The 24,478-nt window shown below is 36.8% G+C and overlaps 1 protein-coding gene across 1 annotated transcript; it reads right to left on the bottom strand.

Annotated features, from left to right (window-relative positions):
- Positions 1-4,621: 4,621 nt before the first annotated feature.
- On the bottom strand, positions 4,622-24,069 carry LOC139694248 (clavesin-1). The gene is made up of 8 exons (XM_071592705.1): positions 24,005-24,069; positions 8,780-9,033; positions 6,660-6,819; positions 6,369-6,430; positions 6,084-6,277; positions 5,689-5,805; positions 5,166-5,259; positions 4,622-5,048 (listed from the first exon to the last, which is right to left on the bottom strand). Exons 2-8 carry the CDS (start codon positions 8,988-8,990, stop codon positions 4,867-4,869), a joined length of 1,020 nt encoding a protein of 339 aa, XP_071448806.1. The 5' UTR covers positions 8,991-9,033; positions 24,005-24,069; the 3' UTR covers positions 4,622-4,866.
- Positions 24,070-24,478: the final 409 nt, after the last annotated feature.

Raw genomic sequence — 24,478 nt, 5'->3', positions numbered from 1 at the left:
TCTACTCACTATGTCCGAAAGAATTCAAAAAGGGATGCAAAAACTTTTCATAAAAGAGACAAAGATGTGTTCCATGAAATATGTCTATGGCATCAATGCTTTTCCTTGTTTCCTCTTCTTCTTAGTGTGAAAGAATGTACCAATGTATTATTGCAATATTTTACAAACCTAAATAATGCAAAAGAGATAGTGACACTAATATTTAAAACCATGGTCATGATTTTTTATTGCTTTTTTGAGGTTTTAGAAGCTTTTCAATGATACATTTTAATGGAAGACCACCCAGCCAATGAAGACCTAACAATATCATTTCTGAATGGTTATCTCTTAGAACTTTGAGGAACTGTAACCCCTGGGTAATACATTATTGGTTTCCACCAGGGCTTTTGTTATTAACAGTAGTCAATTGGGTCAAGCACCTGACTGTACTCTTAAGCTCTCAGTAACATGGCGCAGAATATCCTTAATATCCACATGATATTGCAACAACTCTGCATAATTCTACCTCCCTTAATTCAATCCAAAATGCCTATTATTTTCCTCTTGCTTTCCCAGCATTCTCCCCTCTATTACTATTCTCAGCTTCAATATTAGGAATTGCCTGTCACTACCTTCTGCATTCATTTGTCCTGCCTTCTCCAAGCTTCTCCTTACAACCTTCTCTCTTTCCCAACCATAAGTGGAGCATCATCTTATGTTTTCCTTACCATCCGTGTTATGTTTTTCTAATCGTCTCCACATCCATATCCTTAAAGCCTACAATCTATGCTTAGCTTCTTGTCTCAGGTCCCAAGTTTGGGAATCACAGAAAATGTCACTCCTCATTAAAGCTTTCCCTAGTCTTTTATTTACATCTATCCTTCACATGCCTTTCATGAATTCCTGCCTTCTGGAATGAGCTTATTTATGATTGCATACTGTTGGCTGGCTTCCTAATTAATATTTTATCATCTGCTAGTTTAACTGATTAGATGACTTTAGCCACCCACTTTCATTCCAGTCTCTAGCCCTTCCTATGCCTCTATTACCATTCCATCCACATATGCATTGAAAAGAATAAGTCATATGCCTTGTCTGTCTTGCTCCCATGCCTCATACTTCCTGTTCTGACCCCCTATTTGCTATCCCCACTCAAGCAGCCTGAGATTTATACAACATGTTCCATATAAGAGGGTAATTTGAAAGGTTCTTGGAATCATCACCAAAATGTTAGTGCTGGGGCAATGAGTTTCCCACATAGTGATAGATAATCCTTTAAGGGTAAACAGGTAACGCATCAGTGCTCTGGAAAGAGATATGTGGTGCAGATGCCTCTCTGTTGATGTTCCTGTGTAGCGATTTGGGAAAATGGAAAAATTTGAGATTCAAGCAGTTATTAAATACTTCATCAAGAAAGGTATGAAAACAGAGGAAATTCATCATGCCGACTATCAGAACACTCTGGGGGACTGCTCCTTCATATTCAACTATTGCCATTTGGACAAATACATCTAAGTTGGTATGGCTAAGATAGTGATCCATTTAGTGGTTGGCCAAAATGTGCCTCTACCTCAGAAATTATTTCAAAAGTGCATAAAATGTTCATGGAGGATCACTGACTGATAGTGTAAGAAATGGCTGAAGCTGCAGGGATGTCTTCTAGACAGGCATATCACATTTTAATTGTGGAATTAGGTATGAGAAAGTTATCTCCTAGATGGATGCTGCAACTCTTGACACAGGATCACAAATGCATCAGAATGGAAATCCCCAAACAATGTTTGACATATTTAAGAGCAACCAACAAGATTTTCTGCACCAGTTTGTGATCATAGATGAAAATTGGGTCCACTACTATTCCCCAGAGACAAAACAGAAGTCAAAGCAGTAAAAACATGTTGACTCACTACCACCAAAGGCTATATGGTTGGCCTGGAAGGTAATGACTTCAATTTTCTGGGATACGAAAGGGATTTTGCTGATGGGTTATCTTTCCACTGGTCAAGAAATTACTGGGCAATATTATGCTAACCTCCTGGACCAACTGCAGCAAAAGATATTTAAAAAAGGACAGGTTTGGCTCGGAAGAAAGTCATCTTTCATCAAGACACGCCCACACACAAAGTGTCTTTATCATGGAAAAAATGGTGAATTAAGATACAAACTGTTGCCACACCTACCTTATACATCTTATTTAACTCCATCAGTTTTTATATTTCTTCCTCCAGCTCAAAATTTTCCTCGGTGGACTGACATTCTCTTCAAACAAAGAACTAACAGCCAAAGTAGATGGGTATTTTGCTGTCCTGAAGGAATCCAATTTTAGAGATGGGGTCAAGGCATTGGTACATCGCTGAACCAAGTGCATTAGTGTACTGGGAGACTACATTGAAAAATAAAAAAGTTGTTCTGTGGTAAGTAATTTAATTCTATTCCATTCCAAGAACTTTTCTAATTACCCTCTTAATGCATCTATCCCTCTCGTCTATCCCATCCATACAAAACCAACCAAGGATCTTGGTTTTACTCTTATGTTCCTGTCAACTGGTGACATTGTGGCAGCATGTTAAATCAAACATCGAGTCCTATTGTTCTCACATTTGGTTGATTGTCCCACTTATGAGATGGTGTCTGTACTGATCTGACTAGGTCTTCCAACCCAATGCAACTGTCATGAATGCTACAAACAAGCCTATAAAAATCCTTCCTTCCCCACTTTCCCAAAATAACTGTTTAGTCCTGCAGGTAGGAGGGGAGCCTGATGAGAGGAAGTCCGCGCAGCATCTGTTCCTCAGTGAGGTGGCAGCCAAGGTATCTGACCCCAGTTAGACAGCTAGTCTGGTGATTGTACCATGTTAAACACGCAAGAGAAGGCAATAGGACACCACCTGAATTGTTTATCCCTAGAAAATATGTTACAACCACCATGGTTAAGGACAAGTAAAAGTCTGTCTTCCAGTCAGTCATGAACATGATCACTTGAATGCCTATGGCCACTCCTCAAGCAGCTTATATTGTGGATGGCCTTATGAAATTATTCTACTTTTAACTTCAGCCATCATGCCTACAATTTGTGAATATCTTCAAAGTTCTTCAGAGATAATGTTCCTAGTGGAGGCCTTGGTAAGCTCTTGAGTCAGATGGAATTAGTCTGGAATTTGAGTCAAGATAGGATAAAAGTGTACTAAATGCTGATTATTCACTATCATGAAAATCAATCATTAAATCATTGCTGTTTTCCAAATATGGGAGGCAATGTAGAGAGAGAGAAAGAGCAATTTCTCTCTGAAAAATTGTTGTTTACTGCGAGCAATTATGCTTCTTCTTTTATTTTCCAATCAGAAGACAGAGTGACTAGCTCTTCTTGCCAGGACTACAATTCTGATTTAAAATAATTTTTTAATACTGAAATTATATTTACTTTATCTGAATCCAAAGTAGTACTTGTGGAGTAGATCTAGATTTTGTTGATTTTTTATGCTTCATTTTTTGACAAATGGAGGCACATTACATAAATCACATTTTGGGAGGGAAAATGCCTCGTGTTTAGCTCATTAGGGGTCAGAACTAGAACACAAAATTAGAAATGCATGGGATAATTAAAGAAAAATGGTATATTTTATCATGTTAATCATGTGTTCTATATAGTATTACCACTTTCGAAAAGGTAAAATGTATCTTTTCTGGTTTGGTGGCTTGCCTGTTCAAGTGATCCTTGGAGCTATACCTAAGATACCCTCGGTGACCGTGCTTTTTGGTTGAAGAAGTGAATCATACATGCATGTACACATTTAAAAAATAAATTTATTCTCATATAATTTTTATAATAGTTTGCTACAAAAACAATCAATAGTCATTTAAAAGAGAAATAACATATTCTATCACAGAATCACTTGGATAAATACAGACATTATAATATTAAATTTATTGTAATAATCAAGTCTATAATCTAATATAATGTGTAATCAAATTAATCCCATAGGAAGGCATGTTTACTCAGTGCTTATTGGTCCACTGGAAGCATTTTAGGTGGCCCAATGATGATGAGAAGAGAAATATCACAGTACTTAATTTCTCTTCGGTGCCTCTCCCAAGGACCCAATGCAAGTGTTTGGTAATAAGTGTTCACCCTGTTATCAAGGGGTAATCAAGCTTTTTCTACACACTAAATAGCATCGTCATCAGTACAATGCATATGAATAAAACAGTGTTCTCAAACATGAGAATTATTAGAGTGCAGTTATTTTTTTCATGAAACACATAAAAGATTAAAATAATTGTGCAAAAACTTAATATCTATAGGAAAGAAATTTAAAGTATTCGTTTAAACAAATCTTTCCTGAATATCTCCTCCGGTAACTGTATACCACCAAGGGGTCTCAAAAGACCTATCTATTAACTATGTAATAAAAACTTAATCTAGTTCAAATATATTTATATGACATTTTGAATTTATGTATCGTCAAGTTCATTTTTTTATTTATGAAATATTAAAATAGGCCACAATTGGTGAATTTTTGAAAGGAATATGAAGCAATACCTTGCATAAAAACGAAAAGATAGACTTCTTTGATAAATTTAATGCTATGCATAGCATAGTCACATTTGTCTTCTCTAGGGCTTTAATTATGAAGTTAATAAAGAATAATGAACATGTCAAATTTGAAATTTGTAATATGTGTATATTAAACATGTAAAACTGTAGCATATTAGCTTTCATTTTCCAAAACAATTGTATTAAAACGGATAACAAATCTTACAAACTTAATAAACACAACAGTACTCCACATCAATTTTCATTTTGTTCTTTTAACTTTTTATGACACTCTTGCACTTTCCATGTGTCAATATTTAATTAGCTTAGGTATTCCCATAGCAATCCTTCCATTAATCAACTTCCAGCTTTCTGAAACTCCCGGAAATTCCTGTTATAACATCAAGATCTTCATCATCAGCTAAATCTCCCAGTGCTGCAACTATTCCCTTGCTGTCTTTTGCCAAAGTAATATTCATATCATCAAGTGATTGAACAGAGTCACGATGCTTGACCATCATTTTTTTAAATTCAGCTGCAAAAAAAATGGCTATTTTATTAGAAGTTGTTGGATTTGGACAAGTTTAATGATTCTATCATTATAACTTGCCACTTAGAATTTATTAATGAATATGCCAAAATATTTACACACCTATCATGTCGGATATCGGTGTTACCCCTCCATATTCTTTGGGCAGTATCTTTGGGTCAATATGTTCTTTCAATTCCTCCATACTGTTATGGAACTAAAATCAAAATAAAATTAGTTATTGTAACTAGTGAAACCAATTGACAGTATTTCAAATATTAGTGGTCCAAACCGAGATAAGTAGCTATAATATATCTGAATAACATATTAGATACAAAGTAGCCATAAAACTGTTTCTTAGATATAAGGTAAAAGCTGTTAATAATGTGTTTAAAAAGTAAAGTGTAATTTTTAGCCGAATCAGTTTAATTTTTGTGTAGAATAGTTATTTTCAAGTATTTTAAAATGGCGTGAGATACCGGGAATTAAAATTTAATGGAAATATTTTTCTCTTAAAACAATACTTTTCTCGGCAGGCATTATCAATCAACAGCAATACACACTGCTCAAAATGAATAATAATATGCAATTATTAGGCATGTTAAAATTGGAAACATGCAACAAGAAATGGGATTAAGTAACCAACCTTTACTCTTTTCTTCAATTTATCACTTAGGATTGAGATGACAAATTCTATCAGTTTGTTTGCAAAACTTGGTATATTGATGAAATGAGTCTCCTTGTGTCTCATTGGTGTTGAATTCTGGGGTAATATGAAAAAAATTAATTAGTTATATTTTTTCAATGATTAATTATCAGAGCAAATTGAAGAACTAAAAGTTCTGAATCCAATTTTTAAAACATTGATGTTTGCACCAAGTAATGAAAGAGCACTTATTTTATGTTAATTGAAGTGCACTTATTTTGGTGATTTATATTGAAGTTCTTTTAATGAATTATCAAACCATGAGTATTTAACCAAAAGGTTCATTTTGGTAAAATGATTTTTTATGCATGTAATTAACTATGCATGAAATATACCTGAATGCACTTTGTAATTCTCCGCAGTTCACTAAAAGACCACATGCTCAGGTGACTCATCTGCAGACCACTTTCATCATTGATGTATACAAATCCCTTAATTTGAGATTCTTCTTCATCCATGAGAACTTCTACCACAACACTATGTGTTCTGATTACATCTGTTGCACTGTATTTGTAGGAGTCCAAGCGGCCTATATTGAGATAATATTGTTAATGTTTTACTTTTCAGAGTTACAAGATCATTATTTTATAGTTTAAATCAAGATCAGTGTTTAGACTTACCTGGAGATGACAAAATTACTTTGTGTCCATTCTTATCTCGTTGTGGCAAAGGAACAAGGTATCTGGAAAATTATTAATGAGTTCAAATAGGGGAAGCAAAATAAAATTGATTAGTATTCTAAATTTGCAGAAGAAATAAAGCTAAAAGAAAGTTACAATTTTGATTTTATCACTTGAATAGAGAATCTCTAGGTGAATATTAAGATATGTTGATTGAGCACCTCTCAAGAATTATTTCCATGTTACTGAATTGTTAATTATTTCAGCTCAATATTATATATGATAACATACCCACTATCCAGGATATCGTTGACCACTTTGTCATCAACACTTAACCCACGAAACCATACTGGGTATGCCTGTCTTATTGTCAAATAACGCTCCAAAATTTCCTGTGTTTGAGGAATACTAAATTTTTTTGTTCTCAGGAATCTCAGCAGGAAAAGTGAATCTGTAATCCAAGAAGAGTTTTTTTCAGAAAATGAAAACCTCTGTAATGGTGAGAAATGAAGCACAGTTTTAGGAAGTAAAATAAATTAAAATTGTATCCTGAAATATGTATATACATTACATTATATTACTTTTCATTTAGTGAGTTCAACATAGGTAGATCGTTGTTGGAACTTTGATGAACATTTCTCAGTATTATAGGTTTTATTACTACAAATGCAGGCTGTTGAGAATGAAACAATCCCTGTCTCTAAGTACCTAACCATCCTTGTTCCTACATTTGGAGTTCTTTAGCCTAGGTTATTTCATCGTCTATTTATAGGCTGAGAGAATATTAGTTAACACTATTAAATGAGATTCACTAAAAAACCTCTAAATACATGGCTCATCCAGGTACAAAATTACTAACTCATCCCCCTTTTGTATGCTGATTTCAACCATTCAGTTGAAAATGGAAGGAGCATTTGTTAGAGTTACTATAGAATGTATGAGGGTAGAGTTTGGCTAGTAGTTTAAATATCAGAGTGATTAAAGACTAGAGAAAAAATTGAGCATTCTGGTATAAATTAGACTTAATGGAAGAAATACATATTGATAAACGTTTAGGACAAAATGAACATTAATTTAGGTGAAGCAACGCATCAATAAAGGAAGCATTTACAAATGGAGAGAACATTTTAAGCAGTTGTATAAAGAAAAAACTGTAGTGTAGGATTACGTGAGCTTTGGTAGAAAAGAATGAGATTAGATTGGGAGACTTAAAAATTTGTTGCAGGGAAAATAAGCTGAGCTGAGTAGGATGACAAATGAAGCTAAGAGTGGAGGAAGTTTTTGAGAAACATTTGGAGTGGTTAGAAAGTGGCCAAAGGAGTTAACGAGAAGAGTTAGTATGTTGAATACTGTATCAGAAAGAATTGTATATTACCAAGTACAAAGGGGTACAAGAATGGTGTTTTGGATAGCGTAAAATGCGTTCAAATGTAGAAGCAGCCAGAGATGAAAAATTTTAAAAATTTCAGATTTAAAAAACAAAACCTGCCTCTAATCTGTGGATTACTGATTTATTGTGTACATTTACCGGTCAAATAGGCATAATAATTGTACTGGTAATTTTTAATTACTCGCTATCTTTTTAAATCAATATAAATGGGTGGCTGCTTTAAAGTTTACTGTTTATGTGCATATGCACACATTTACCATTTAACTATTGTTGCTAATAAATAAAATAGGATGAGAATATAAATGCTTGTAGAGTGCTAAGATCAGCATGCTTAAACGATTTCTAACTGGGAAATGCATGAATGATAATATATACACATGTACACATAATATCCTCCACTGTTGAGGTAGGCTACCACCAAAACATTTTCTGGATATCTACTTCGTAGCTTGTATGAAGCAGTGCATGCCGAGTATTGTCACTTGACGATAAACATAATTACTAAACATGACCTTTTCCACATTTCAGAAATATTGCTATGTAATCTAGACATGTTTCTACTGTATTCTCTCTTCTCAATTGTAATGTATTCTTTCTACTCATTCTCCAAATTTCATCACTACCCCTTGACTGCACTTAACTTTAATTCCAATTATGCTTGCTCCAATTTCAGAAAAGTTGGATTTCATCTTTTAATTTTCGCTTTGGTGCTAAATTTACTGTATTAACTGTTATTTGAATGCACGAAGAACAGAAGACTGATGTTCTGCATTCAGTCTGAGCTGAGAAATGCCATTTCATGAAGTGAAGTTAGTAGTGTTAGTATCTGACTAAGCGAACTAATGAAATAGAAGAATAGAATCAACATTCTACTTTATCTAATTTTAAGTGTTGTTAAAATTTTTAGCTTTAGTTAATACGATTTTAATGTCATATTATCCTAAAATTAAAATTTTGAAAGAAAAGTGTGTGAGGGTTGAAGTTCAGTGACTGGCAACAAAGCTGCTGGTAAAATTCTCACCTGTACGACATGTTTTGATCAATGGATGAGTATGAATCCAGTTGCGAAGTTGCTCTAAAGCTGCTTCTCGAGTAGCGTCATCCTCGCGCAATTCAGTTTGTGCCACTGAGCGTAGGTCTTCACTTATCTTCCACTCATATGTTGATTCTGCTTCCTTTCCAAAAAATTGATGGTTCAGAGAGGTTGAATTGTCTGCAGTTTCCAATCCCATGTTGTATTTGCAAGTAGGTTGAATTTAGTCAAATCCGAAACTGCTGGAAAAAAGTTAACTCATCAGTTGGTTTAGGCATTGAATGAAAGTTAATGCCTGATAATGTAATAATCAAGCATGAATAGTTGCTGGAATGGAAGTTATTAACTACCACTTCGCGCCGCTAGGAATAGATGATGGACGATGAAAACTGTTGACCGAACCTAATTGTATAACTCACCTACTGATAATCAGGAAATGTATACTCGTATTTTTGAGTACTCTCAAGCGGTGGACGAAGAGAACTCCGCAGCGTCTCTCAGTCGACTACGCGAATGCATCGAATTTATAAGCAATTTGTTCGGCGACAGAGCATTGCATAAATGGTGCTCAGACCACCCTCGCGATTCGACCTTCTCCGAAAATGAAATGGGTATTTTGTCTTACGTCGTGTGTGAAGAGAAATCGGCGTTCGCGGAAAACAGGTATTCTCTCCCGTTTAATGTCTATTTCCTTAATGACTGTAAAAATTGGGAGTTAACAAAAGTTTTGCACTATTGTATCTTATCCAGTTTCAGGGAAATCATAAATATTCGAGTGAAATCATAATGTTTAATTCTAGCATTGTTTGCGTTAAAACAATTAGATTCATTACATCACTCTCAATCGAGTTAAGTTTCTCGGATTTGCGACATAAATGCCATCTCCGGGATCGCCCGAAAAATTGTTCTTTGTTATACCCATGGTGTAGCTAGTTGAAACATTGATCTTTTTTTACAAATAATTAGTCAAAAGCCTCAGCTGAGATAATTACAATCTATTGGTTTACTGGCAAGAGTAATTGCTAGTTCTTTGACTGGTAGTAGAGGTAACTTTTGCCATTTGGTATGCAAAGGTATTTGATAGTATCGTTGGGGTTATAAGGAGCTAGACCATGAAAAATGTGACAGCACTGGGCAATAGGCGCCTCGGGGTTTTCCAGGCTAAATGTCTATTAAAGTGCTCTCAATACGGTACGCAAGTGTTAGGAATCGGAAAACCATTTAACTGATGCCACTGGAATTTTGAAACAGGATTTTTGGTGCCAGTAGCAGTTTTCCTTAAATTGTATTCAATTTTTGGAATTGAATTAATCGTGTTGGAATATGTGTGAATCGCAAATTAAACGTATGTTCAAAAAAATGTGACAAGAATGCAATCGCACTTTGGCATTATTTGTGACAGTGCCTTGCTGTCGGTGTCGTTCAGCCTGATGCCGGTGTAATTTCTGCCAATAACCTTGGGTACCGACCTCCGTCAGCTTGAGGGTAAATGTGGAGGAGTCGGCTGATTTCCATATGTACATTTAAAATTTCGATAATACTTTCAATGAAGAAATGAGAAGAGGTCGATTACGTCGCGACGTTATGCAAAATGCAGACGCAAAGACATGTTTATGCATTGTTTTACAGCGACTCATTTTACTTAATGTTTTTTTCTCCGGTATTTGTGACGGAGTACTTATGTTCGGTCTCTCGTGCCATTACTCGCCGTCCCTTGAACGGCGTCCATCAAACATATTGGCGCACAGTCTGTGGTGAGTTGACACGAAAAATTTTACTGATCGCATTACTGAGATTTACAAACCTGCTTTCTCACTAAACGGTCGAGTTTTCTGCAAAGTGCCATACAATTTCCTTCGAGGCGAATTTCAGTGGGAGATTTGAGAATTGTTCACTTCACCGCATATTCGTTTTGTTCCCAGTCTTGTGCATTAGTTTCATAACTTGAGAATTCCGGATAATCGGTTGGAAGCATGCTCATTTTAGTGATTCACCAGTTAAAGAAGTCTGATTTTTATTTACTTATTTAAAGCCTACCCAAAAGAAATGTTTATCCTAGACATGAAGTTCGGCCTCATGAAATACCATGAGAAACAAATATAAAACTGCCGCGTGTAGAAACTATCAAGAAAAATCCCTGGTTCTAGCATGAAGTTTTACACACATACGTACTATGTAGTCATATAGGTACTACTGAAAACTTAAACTGGGTAACTCCTGCTGGAGTAACTTTTCCTTAGTGTGAACCTTGTATTTGAAAATTGTTCCCGTAAGTCAAATGAATAATAATTCTGATTCTCAGATATCGTTGTGGCCATATTGTGGTACCCATTTGAATGTGCAATTACCTGTGTAGTTGCGTAGATATTAAGGTTGGTAAGTACTCCGTATATAACAGAAGAATACATGTTTTCTTAAATTTTGTCTTGAAAAAATTATATTTCTTAGATTAAAATCGTAATTTTGAATAATTATTCCATTTATGCATTTATTACATTTCAAGCATTAATTACTCTTTTCGGTCTTACGTTTCATTTTGTTCAGTCATAGGACCAGTGAAAAAATAGGGCTAAGGAAATTCACATGACGCGACTTTGTCAAAAACTTATCTACTCGTATACTTCGGTCTGAACAACGTTCATTAGGCTGTTGTGTATTCGTTTGATTTCTGAAAACAGGAACGTTTTAAAATACAAAAGTTCATATTTGAAGGGATACGTAACTAATGGTAGTCAACCGATCAAGGTAGAATTTAGATGAACACATAGACCATCGATAAGAAAGCCTCACAAAACATGCCATAACCTGACACTTTGCACCACAATAAACCCTTTTCAAATCCTGAATAATATTGACTGCCTTCATACCGGCCAAATTATACGTGCATCCTTTCTCTCCCTCTACCTAGCCTGCCTAACATTCTCCCCTCGATTACGGCATTTAATATTTTGTGGCTGATCAAAAGGCCCCTCATTCTTTAAATGTCCAGCAACAACTCTCTCTCCTCACCTCCCGAGCCTCGGTCCCTCTTCGATTATTTTTCTTTCCATCCTTAACTTTTTTTTTCTTCCCCGTGTACATTTCAAAATACTGCAATCGACACTTATCCTGGAGCTCGAAGGCCAAACTTACGAACCGTACAAAACAACGCGCCGCATCAAATTTTCCACTCGTCATTTCTTTACATTCTTACTCGAGGTCTTTGTGACAATTTCCTCATCCTTGTGAGCGTTTCTATGCTTTACGCAATTATTCATTTTATGCACCAACTACTTCAAACATCTCTTAAATAGTCACTTCATCTTACTGCCCAAGTTTATGTCTTTTATTTCAATATTTAACCTACTGATTTCCAGAGAATGATATACTGGCCTAATTGAACTTGTTCATCCGTTAATCTAATTGATTGCATGAATTCCTCACCCACTTTCAGCCTTATCTCCATCCCTTCAAGATCAGGCGTCTTATCATCTCTTCCGCGTATACATTGAAAAGCGCGGTTGATAATGGACTTCCTGCGTAACACAGCCTATGTTGACTCTTAATCCGCTACCCAAACCAGTGAAGTCGGTGACAGGAGAGAATCTAGGTAAGCCACATAAGCCTCCATTTCACACTTATCATCTATTATACTATCATTAATGTTACCAAGTCGAGAACATTGAAATTCTCGAAGCAAACAAATGCATTATGGTTGCATTATATATTTTTTCTATCAGTGACCTCATCAACCTCATCGCATAGGGTATAAGCTATATTAAAATGATTATTCAATAAGACTAAGTAGTATGCTAATTTTCTAAAGAAGTAATTTGTAAGAAATTTCAGTACTTGCAATAATTTCTGGGAAAAGATTTTGCTGCATGTATTTTACCTCAGGGGGCTAGACAACATAGATATTCCATTACCTTAGATACATAATCAATCGAACTAATTTATTTTGTCACATTTGTGAAAACATTTCCCTGATGAGTAGGAGTAACAGGCTTAGAACAACCATTCAGTCGAAATTACAATGGGAGAGAGGGTAATTTATTCCATCGCTCAGGGCGGATTCGATAGTAATTAGTGACATTCGGCTGAAGACTTCCCATCCTTCCCATAGAAGTATTATGACTACTTGATTACATACTTTCATGAATATGTGAACATTTCGTTATATTTCATTAATTTTTACCATAGTTAAGCACTGTACTTTGTTAGAGATTTGGCTAAGATTACCTTAGGTTCCAGTACTCAGAATTATTGCCCTAGACACCAACCGCTTCCCAGAAAATAATTTAAGTTGTGTTTCATGGATACCACTGGCGGTCACCTCTCTTCTCTCCTAGTCCCCGTCATTTAACGCATTCCATAACACCTTTCTCCTGCATTTCCCTCTTCCTCGCGCATTCCAGTGACCAAAACTTTGGTTTAATCCAAAACTATTGCTCTTTTGGACATCCAGTTTCGCTTTGCAAAAATGCAAAAAAAGGTTGGGAAATGTCACCACTATAGCCCAATATAAATTGTTTTTTTATATTAAAGTTAGCAAACATTTCTGTTCATCGTATATATTAACATTCTCATGGTGCACAACGTGAAAAGATTATCACAGAAAGCTTTTTAGTTCTGATTCTTCTGCAAAACATTTGCTTTTGCTACTCCGTGGCCCATCTCGAGGAAATGTGTCCTAGTCTTTTTACTTTCGCTTTGGCTCAATTTTTCCTCGTCCTCCATTCCAGTGCCCTCCGCCCTTTCTCAGAATAGCCTTTACAGTTTTTTATTTATTTTTCGAAACCTTTCTTTCTCGCCCCTCTCGTATTCACCAAAAGATTCTGGTTCTGGCCGATAACATGGTTAATAATATTTTTCATAGCCGATTTACAATCTAATGATGCTAATTATACTGCAATATTAGAGACGGTTGGATGATGGGCGCGTCGTTTACCCAACCATATGAAAATTACCACTTTTATAAGCAAAATCATCGAGAGAATAAATAATTTTCATCATAAAAGAAATGCGCAGTAAAAAGAACTAAATTAAATTGAGCTAGATTATGCGTAAGCTTCTTCCAATCAAAAGGGGCCAGAGGGCTCAATTAATGACTAACTTTAAAAATGGTGAGCATACTGTATTTCATATTTCACATTTAAAATACCCATGCCAAGTACGGAGGCAAACACTAAATACGTCCACTACAGGAAAGAAAAATATGCCTTGTCTACTGCCACCGAGGTCGGTACTTTACCCACTTTTCCAGCTTACTCGTCGAGTTGTCAGTCACTCTCGTTGACACAAATTCTTCCGCTAGTTATTATTAGCTCCTGGTGTAGGTTTGGTGAATCACTCCATACACAATGCATGGTCTTTCGAAATGGAATACTAGTATAATTTAATGAGGGAGCATTGGATTTCCTGAAGACTTCTTTTTCATCAATTTAAACTATATTACACTTGGTCTGGTTTGGTCCCGTGCACCAAGTGATGGTCAGAACAAGAATATCTGCATGCTGCAGCAGTTCCTGCAACATTCCTCCCTGGAGTGTATTTTCTCCATGAGGATTTTAAGAGTGGCTGTTAGCTCAGTTTGTTTTGAACCGCCAATGTGTATGCCCCATAAAGCTGAGCACGTTGCGTGCGAGGGAATATTTTACCGTATAGCTAGTTCCCTCTCGACCTTAGCGGTCTTAAGGAAGTTTGCGGAATGGGAGGCTAAGAGGGCGAGGTTACGAGTAGGTATCGAGAGTGTGCAGAAAAATATATATTTCAGTGTAATGGCTGTGCAATAATGGGGTGAAAACGTGAAACTATTGCTAAAATTATGAGGTTATTAGTACTGAGGAGGCGTAGCCTATTCTTGGTAGTAGTAGTTTTTATGGGAGACGACCCCCAGTTCAGGTCATTTGCGCCATAGGGATGGACAGGAAAGGATGAAGGGTGGAGAGAAACCCGGCCTCGGCATTAGCCTGCTCTTAACGAAAGGCGTCAAGGGGTCCGCAGCTTAACGTCCCATCCGACAGACAGCGTACTCACTAAAAGTGCCCTCACCTCAAGTAGGGATTCGAACCCGGGCCCTCAGGGTGGGAAGTAAGTACGTTAGCCACCGCACCAGCCCGATCCCCAGAACAACTATTCTTGGTTTTAGCAACACACACACATCCAAAAATGGTCACTCAGCACTGACATTGCCGTAATTTATCCTATTGTCAACGAGGAGAAAACCTTGTCCTAAAACTAAAGCTTCAGTTTGTTTTTTTACTAAATAAAGCTTTTAAAATATAAATAAAACACGCATATGAGTTCGAAGAAAATACACCAGCAACCACGTAGTTTTATTTACATCCACCTGTCATTTCATACATACACTCACCTTTGCCATTTTCTGCAGCTATTCAAAAGAAAATATTGTTTGCCATCATTGTTCATCAAACATCAACCACTAACATCAAATCACTAATCAACATCAAACACAAAAGGCAGTGCCTTGTCGCAATAGCCACCACGCCTCTATTCACTACTGCTTCCTCCAGGCTATATGAAAAGGGATCCTAGTATATTACAAGATGACTGTGTTGCACTGATATCATATTCAAGTTTGCAAAAGTTGCATAATTATGGCTTTCCGTTGTGATTTGTAGATAGCAGCAAAATTTACACGGAGAAGCTTATTTTTTATTCCCACTATGGCGATGAGCAAACAGACGTTCGATATTTAATACACGTAATAGTAGGCATTCTACAAGTATTGGAAAGCGAGTGAACTTGTTCGCGCCTTTTACGCCTGATCAAAAAATAATTTAGCACAGACAGTCAAATTAGTTTTGAAGTTCAACAATAGCCAAAGAAGCACAACGATAATTGAGAATTATTAGCAGAACCTGGATAATTGGATCACGACTGGCGAGAATCGGGGGCAGTAAAACAGGCCGCAAACATTATTAAATCTTCTCACGTTTCAAGTTTCGATCACTGAAAAGTTTCCTTAATAAGACTTTTATAGTAATTAACTTGCCAATTTCTCGTTGACATTTAAAGCGATTTAAAAGAGAGTTTATTAGAGGAGATTTAACAGCTTATACCAAGTACCTAAGAAAACTAAACACCGCGGCCTCGAAACGTAAAGGGAAAACACCAATACCTGAACTTACTTTCGTTCACGTTTCGATGGACAATAGACTCCTTCCTGCATAGGTGCAGACAAATGATTGTATATGTTTTGTTTATTTATAGGAAGTAAATTCTTAGGTCTACAAAAATGTGTCCATTGAATGAGCATTCTGCTTCGCCTTGACCTATGAACATATTTTTTATAGTCCATGGTCTAATCGGTTACCTTGTCGGCCAAGTACGGAGTCTGACTTGGAAAAAGATCTTTCTTTCTTGCGGTACACGCTCTCTAGCCTGTCCTTAGTCTGAATCAACTTTATGTAACCTTTTATAACACAAGGAATCATTATTACATGGTAAAATTAAGCGCTATCCCCGCGAAAAAACAATGGCATAAAATAATGGGTTTAAAATTTATTTAATGATAATATGTTTTTCGGCTGGTTATTTCACTTTATTGTGCGTGTATTTTTTGTATTACTTATAAATGTATACCAAATGTCATTGGTATATTACCGAATCATACGTAAAACATACTTTCAAGTACCTGTTCATACTAATTGAGGAGAGAGCGTAGTACACCCGTCATGGGCTGAACCTTTCCCTTTTTGCAAAACTATGTATTAGTATATATTATTCTTGTGCCTCCTATTTTTTCAAATGATTTATTTGATTACCATTTGCAAGTGCAAAGATGTAAACGAATCAAAATCAAAATCTACGTCTCCAATACTCAAAATCATTGGTGGAATGGGACAAAAACAAAGAAGTGCGGCGATATTATTTTTTATTTTTCGAATTGCATTATACATTTGACTGAAGAAGCTTCCAATAACTAATACTCTAAGTTCATCATAAATATACCCTCAACGTATAATTGGAAGAAGCAACATAAACAATCCTTTTTAAAATTGAGGCAATCTCTTTGAAACGACGGATTCTCTTAACAGAAAAGCCAATGTGGAATTTCGAAATCTCGAGGAAAATAAAAAGAATAATATTTGGAATATTAAAAATTGTACTGAGTGCACGTGCGTGGCGGTGCACAGGTTTGCGCCAGGTAAACACAACTCGAAATCATGTGAAAATGTTTTGTGGCACCCATAATCGGGAGGAAGAGCCCGACCGACACCTCTGCCGCGAAAAAATGCTCCCACACACGCTTAGCTGGCCTTGCTTTGTTCGTATCGACGAAGTGCCTTTTCAAGATGTTTTGCTTGCCAAGGCAACCTCTATGTTTGTTTGACAGGTATGTTTTTGCTGTTGCAGTTTGACGACTGCGGTTTTGGCGAATTAAGTTCTATGTTAACCATGAACGAGAAATATGTTTGCGTCCGCACAAGGCTTTGGTCTCTTGCTAGAATATGCGTATCTGTGCGTCTTACTCAATCAGTTTTTCATCTATTTCTACAGGTGATCCGAATCCGATCCGAATATTTGATAGCTTATTTCCTTAAATATACAGAATGCAAATATTCGCATGCTAAGTCCTTCCGCGAGATAAAGAGGTAAAATATCGTTAAGCTCACATACTAGTACGTATGGCAGAAATTGGATATCAGTCCGAAATTTCTCATCATGCAGTTCTTTCGGGTAGGTAAACTACGACGGAGACCACTGCCCCTTGTCCCACGAAACTAGAATACGTGTAGCGGAACGATCCAAATCTTGAGCGCCAAATAGGTCCAGTAATGTTTCACATCTCCTCTTCACTAATGGCCAACTAAACAATCTTTGGATCAAATTTAGAAAGCTGCCTAATATTATTAGTGCGAAGAAAGTAATTAGACCAGGAAATAAGGCACAGATGCGCGATTAGACGAGGTAGATAAAGATAGACTTCAGGAAATATAAAATATCCTAAAAAAATACAGGTCAGAGGTCTGAGACTATGCTTATGGATAATAACGTAACATTGACTATGATAGGTGCATGCAGTTTTACGTAATTTGTCCCACGAGTTAAGTGTATTGGCTATAGAGAATACCAACAGTTTTTCTAGTTTGATGATAATTCTTCTACTTCGGAACAATGCTCGGTAATATTTCAAATTTCAAAGTATTTCGTTCGAACAATAGACAGTTCGTGATATTCCACCATGTTTAACATCAGAGGGATTCGCAAATTGAACCGATAATCCTTATCGTTTCTAGGGATGCTCACTAAATCATCACGAGAACGAAAATGATTATGAGCGATTTCCTCCTTGCTAAACAATCATTACACGATATTTAGTGTCCATTGTTCCAGCGAAATACTTTGAAATATGAAATATTACTGAGTATTGTTTCGAATGCGAACAAATGTCATCGAACAGACTTGTGCTGAAGAACCCACCCATCGGTCGAGCTTTCACCATTCTTCCCGTTTCCGTGGCCTCTGGTTTTCTTTCGAAACAATCATGGATTCGCGGCTGAAAAGCACGTGTCGGCAGAGGACGTCATTATCTATACCGGGAATCTTGAAACCTTTCGGGATGGGGGCTACTGGAATTGGAGCCCCCCTTAGGCCTGAGAAATTAAAGTTTTAATTCGAACTAACATGTCGTCCTCAGCCTGCTATCAGGTCTTTTTACGTTGGCCTAGAGAGCTAAAATATAGGGGCTATTTAAAAATACTAACAAAGTTAAGTAATATTTTTAGTCCGAAGGTAGCCCCCACTCCGTCTCTCTCGGAGATTTTTTTCTCTGAAAATCTTAACCTTCCACGCCTCCTCGATCCTCGGCCTCGAGCAACGAGATTAATTCCTGGGCCTTTTCCTGTGACATTCTGAAAAAGGGGATTCCTGGGCAAGTCTTGTCAGTTCTTTTCCACGGACCAGAGTCAATTTTTGCTGCCTAGTGACTTACCCTGTGGTGATTATCAAGTAAAATTAGGCGACGACAAGGAAAAAGGTAACTTCAAAGTCGACCTCGTGAATATTTTGTCATTTTTACGGTCGTTTTGTCGAAATGATTGATGATCGTAACTCCGAGAGTTGGCAGTGACGTGGCTAATCTTTGCGTAAAACCCGCAAAGGTGTTTTCAGCATAAGAAATGAAGTATTGTCGCCGCAATCACTTCATTCCTTAGGTCGAGACTCAGTTAAAATCCTCTCGAGGTCGGGGTCAAGATTTTTCTTTCAAGTGACGAAAGATTGAAGGGAATTAGTGACGTCGCGCATCCATTTCATTAGACGACTGAATACCATGCCCTTCCCGATATTTGTTCCCTCAGCCAAGTAGGGACTTGAGTCCACTTCAATCAGTGCATATTCTTTGGGATCTCATACAGTTTGGAATTTATTTGCGAAAAAAAATTCAGGGATATTCATAATTTTTTTTACGTTTGCTCAACTTTTGCGCGCATAAGTTGTGCGTGGAGTGCCACAACGTACACTGAAACCCTATCGGTGTCGAAGACCATGTACTCTTAACATTCTCAAGATCTTATTTCAGTTGGCTGTAAAAAATAGCAATTATTCGAGCTTAAGTTCCGCCGTCAAAAAGTTGCAGAATAGGAGAAACCAGTCGTCGAACAGTTGCTACATGCATTAGTACGTATATTGACCCCACATGATTCGCATTTACGCTGCAAATATAACGCAGACATTATTTCTCTTTGAAGATCCTTTATCATTTCTAACGACTCATATCATTTTCCAATGTATTCTCTTCGAGTGATATTATGTAGTTGCAGTCTATCTTATTATTTTGTATGGTGTATCTGTTTTGTTTCGGAATAATCTTTTTGCGGCAGAGTTGCTAAAGATCCACCTTCCAATTCCCACCGTCAAACAAGATAAACTCTGTTTTCCTCGTGACAGTGGTTACTGTTCTAATCAGTATGGTTCTAAATTGAAATCATAGTGGGTATTCGTAATAATTGTAATTAAGAAATACAGTAATAGTGTTAGGAACTATTTACAATACTTTGGTGCGTAGGACAACGTAGCAACAACCACTGCGGTTTTTATCCCTTCCCCGATCTTTTTTAAATTTATTTCGTATTCTTTTTGATATTTACACTTTTCTCATGATCTTTACTTTCTCTTTTCCTTGCCGACAGGCCGTTCTTTCAGCCTTAGTATGTTGGCATCACAAGAAGTTGGGTTTTAGAAAGTTCATTTCTTTCCTGGCATTTGGAAAAGAGCTGCTTATAAGAAGGCTCTTGAACCCCAAAACGCTCTTTCATTATACATATTGCTAATGGTTGTCTTAGTGAGAATGTCTTCAGATTGGAATTTTTATTTGTGGGTTCATCATGCTTAAAGAAATGCTATTTTACGCTATAGAGAAAAATATGATATATGCTATCTGGACTTATATTTACTTATTTCATGAATAATATGATCTACCCAACACAAATCCCAACTGAGGCAAGACAGGATTTCGGCGATTCCATTACAAGACGTGGATGAACATTTTACAACTTCTATTGAAAGTCAGTAGGTAAGTGCGGAATGCCATGCACATTATACACCTAATTTATATTTCGAATTTTAAGACTGTGCGTGATAGGCATCATAATATTTTTAAACCACGCTTTCTCAATATCGTTCACCCATACCATCTAGGTACACTTATCACCATAGCACCCAGGGGATGATCTAGGTGGGAGATTTTATTTTGACACTCTAGTTCACCTGACCTCAGACACCTGTTCTCATGATGATTCTAATCGTATCATCAATCTCACAGGTGCCTTTTGTACCATGTTACCATTAAAACAGTTTTAATTAACAATCAATTGTAACTAATATAACAAATCCTGGATCTTAGCGCTTGTCGCCGATGGTTGAGAAGCATGCCATCCAAGTACATACATGCGTCGTTACATACATTCCGAGGCATCAACCTATTGCTTAGTTTCAATTGTTCGGATTGGAATGCATGTTAATTTATCTTGGTAATATATGGTTCAGGATCTTGGGGTCAACTTAATTTGGGAGCTCAAATTCAGCGGCTACATTAGCTCCTTGCCACTAAATACCTAAACTTGTTGAAGAAATTTTATCAGAAACCTCTCCCTGGTCTCTGCCATCAAAACTTTCCGTTTACCAATATGTCCAATGTTGGAATACGGGAGTGTTATTTGGAATTCCCAACATAAATATAATATAACGCGTACCGGAGAACATCAAGGAGAGATATGTAAAGCGGCGGTGTTTCAATGATAGTTCCCACAGACGGTTGAAATATATATACGTGTATTTGACCCTTTCTAATCCTTCGGCGTTAGGTGTAGACAGAACTTTTCTCGGACATATCCTGCCGGGAGATGTCGATTAAAACTAATTCGTCAGGTCAATCAGAATTACGGTTCCCCTTCGCTTCGTTCCACCATTCTCACGAGCATTGCCTTCTACAACTTACTGAAAGAGATGTAGAGACCTGTAGACGGCATTGTGCTAAGTAAGCCATAGAATTGCCATGAGCCATTCCACGTCCCCTTCTTTGCGAGCTTATGTGTGCAAAAACTCCCAGAATCACCTGATTGGGAAACGAATGGGGCAACTTAGCAAACAGTGCCGACATTTTTCCATGATAGAAACATATGTTCAAGAAAATGTTTTCTATTTCATCATTCTCGTGATAAAGTACGACCACAGAGACAAGTACGTTACAATTTTCTTATGGAAATCCCATAATCCGATTGACACATTTCCATATATACAGTTCAAATTTGTGTATGCGTGTACAAATGATGAAATGAAACGTCCTTCAATAATACTTGCAGATTGAGGAGATAAGTTTAAGTTGAGATACTAATTACTTTAATTTTTACTAATAAGTTCCACTAAATAAATATTGATTCAGTTAACGGTTCCTTTATATTATTCCTCGTAAAATTTTGCACTGGCTATCAAAACCATGATTTACTTATTTTTTGCGATCTATTAATTATTACACGACTTTGTATCACAAGGCAAATGTTAGATGGGAGCGTACTAATGGATTTACATTACACGTGATCACTTACATGAAAGAAATTACTTTTCAAATCCAATGCTGCATATGGACGGTTTCGCTAGTTGCGTGACCAGAATTTTGTTATAAGTAAGGGAATTTTGTGTAAAAAATAGTGCTGGCGTAATTCCAAATGCTTTGTTGATTAAAATTCAAATTAGTAACCTTCTTTCACTGATGTAATTAAGCCAGCATAGTTTGGCAATTGTGCGTTGTCTATCGCGACCTCCAATTGTACCTGATATCTTAATAAAAAAAGGTTGACATCGTAATCTAATTTCCTTGAGAAACCTGTGCATAATAATCGACTTAGGAGAACTTCGCCATTACTAATTCCTCAGCTATGAGTAATATTTTCGAGGGTACATTGATAATAGTTCTAAATTAAAATGTGGGCAATGAAAACAACACCGTAATGTGTATGGGGGTCAATTAAATATGAATTAGAAATTGGCAATTTGCCACAAAATATAATTTATTAATGAAATTTCAATGTAACTACATCATCGTCAGGTCGCCTGACGATGATGTAGTTAATTAACTATGATATTGCACCATATCACGCCTGAAACGTCTCTTTTTTAAAACTAAATATGATCCTATACTATCAAATACACTCCTATTATTCTCATAGGCTTTGATTACTTTTCTTATTGCACCTCATGTCTTTTTGAAAGGTATAGCGAAGTGACAGAATATTTGCACCCAAACTTAAAACTTTGGGGGCACAAATATAAGATGAAATGACTTCCTGTATGTAGAAGCTTAGGTGAATCGCCGACCATGTTAGTTGGCGATTGTGACCAGACAGAAAGCGACGTCATTCTTTAATTAGGGAACAAATAAAAGCTTCTTCTATTATTTTGAATTCCCCTCGAAATACCTAATAACTGTATTTATACACTTTGCCTCACGTACTCACTCTATCTTTTTGAGCAATCAGCTCCGATCCAAATCATGCCAATGTCAACTGAAACTCCGACGTGAAGTAACTCTTAAGGTACTGTCTGCCGATAGTGAAATATGCATATGTTCATTTTGCGTAACTGAGTGCAATAAATAAAATGTTATTATCATAAAATGCGCCATAAGAATACATAAATTATTTTGAAAAAAACTAATACATATTTTAAAATCTTGGTCAAAATTTCCCCTTTGTCATTCACTCTCAACCTGCAAATTCATTTCAATGTCCGGCTTTCCACGGAATTTTGTCATTTGGAAACCAAAAGGCAAACAGCGCCCCTTTCTCACGTAGCAAACCGCGTGTTTTGCGGTTGCAGTGACGCACTTGCGGGACCCAAGGATCAGAAAAAAGCGGGGTCCAAGCTCCTTTCTCCTTTTCTCTTTATTAAGGCATCAGTGACTCTTTGACTGAGATTCGACTTTCTCTTTCACTGCAGACCAACTTTCTCCGGGAGGATCACTACGTCACATTTGAGGTGGAATGGTAAGTCTCCATTTTCCTAAACGTTATCCTGTACTCATCAAATTATATTCTAGATTAGAAAACGTATGATACCCATGTAAGTAATTAATGAATTATATACTTGCCCAACTTTATTTACTTAAATTTGGAATTTTAATATTCATGGATGTTTTTTACAAATATGTGCGATTCATAGTAGCAAGAACAGAGGTAAAAAAGGGATACTACATTTTTAACATTATTTATTTGCTAAAATACGAATATCCCAAGCTTTGCGGGCAGTCTTGCGGGTATTCAAATATTTTAAATATCGGGAATCACAAAATGCCGAATTTAGCATTTAAAAAACTATAGAAACACTATTAAATAAATGTGGAAAACGACTGGTTCTCTCCTTCCAAGAGGAATGCTACTGTTTTCCGACACTATTCAATTGGCCTTACCTTATACCTCAATTGATACGCTAGAAAGGTATGCACCAATATCTGGATGATCACATTAACCAAGTGAAGTTATATTACTTCAAGTTTTGAAAACGACAAATTGTAGTTCTATGTCTGTAACTATCAAGGTTTCAAAACGCGTCGCAGAAATAATAGCCAATGAGAACACGGACGGCAGTCCGTGCCGCAGGAATTGAAACATTTTCATTCATAACGATAATGAACATGTTATACACAACGATAGGCCAAAGCAAAAAGTACACAAGTAAGTCTATAAATTGGGAAGGACAATAAGAGCTCACCGAGCGATGACGGCGATTCTCCTACCAAGAGCGATTCTTCTGCATGGCCCTTCTTGAGTTCTTTGTCTTCAAAGTTAGGTGTCAGCGGATGGACTGCAGGCCACGGATTTGAGGCGGTCCGCTTCCAGAGAGTGCAACCAAACGTTTGTTCGATCACCTCACGCCACCTTATGGACTCATCCTGTGGATTCGTTTCGTTCTTAAGTCTCAGCTCCTTCTACCTCTTTCGCCGCCTGTTCCTCTCTATTAACTCCATCCCTCTCACCCGTGACCCAGAAAAACGAGAAACTCCCGTCTCCTCTTGTTGCAGAGAGCGTGGACACGAAGGCCCACTTTCTCCCATACTATGGTGACTCTAGAAGTATCTGGTCACTCAGAAATTGACTCCATATATTTATTTGGAATGAATTACCTGCCATAATTTGGGATGTGCGTTTTGGGAAATTTTAAAATTTTCCATTGAAAAATACATTT

Source organism: Hetaerina americana, unplaced genomic scaffold (assembly GCF_022747635.1).
Source record: "Hetaerina americana unplaced genomic scaffold, ioHetAmer1.1.p SCAF_5, whole genome shotgun sequence".
Classification (NCBI taxonomy): domain Eukaryota; kingdom Metazoa; phylum Arthropoda; class Insecta; order Odonata; family Calopterygidae; genus Hetaerina; species Hetaerina americana.
The sequence above is the reverse complement of the archived record's forward strand: the minus strand, read 5'-3'. Positions and strand labels throughout refer to the sequence as shown.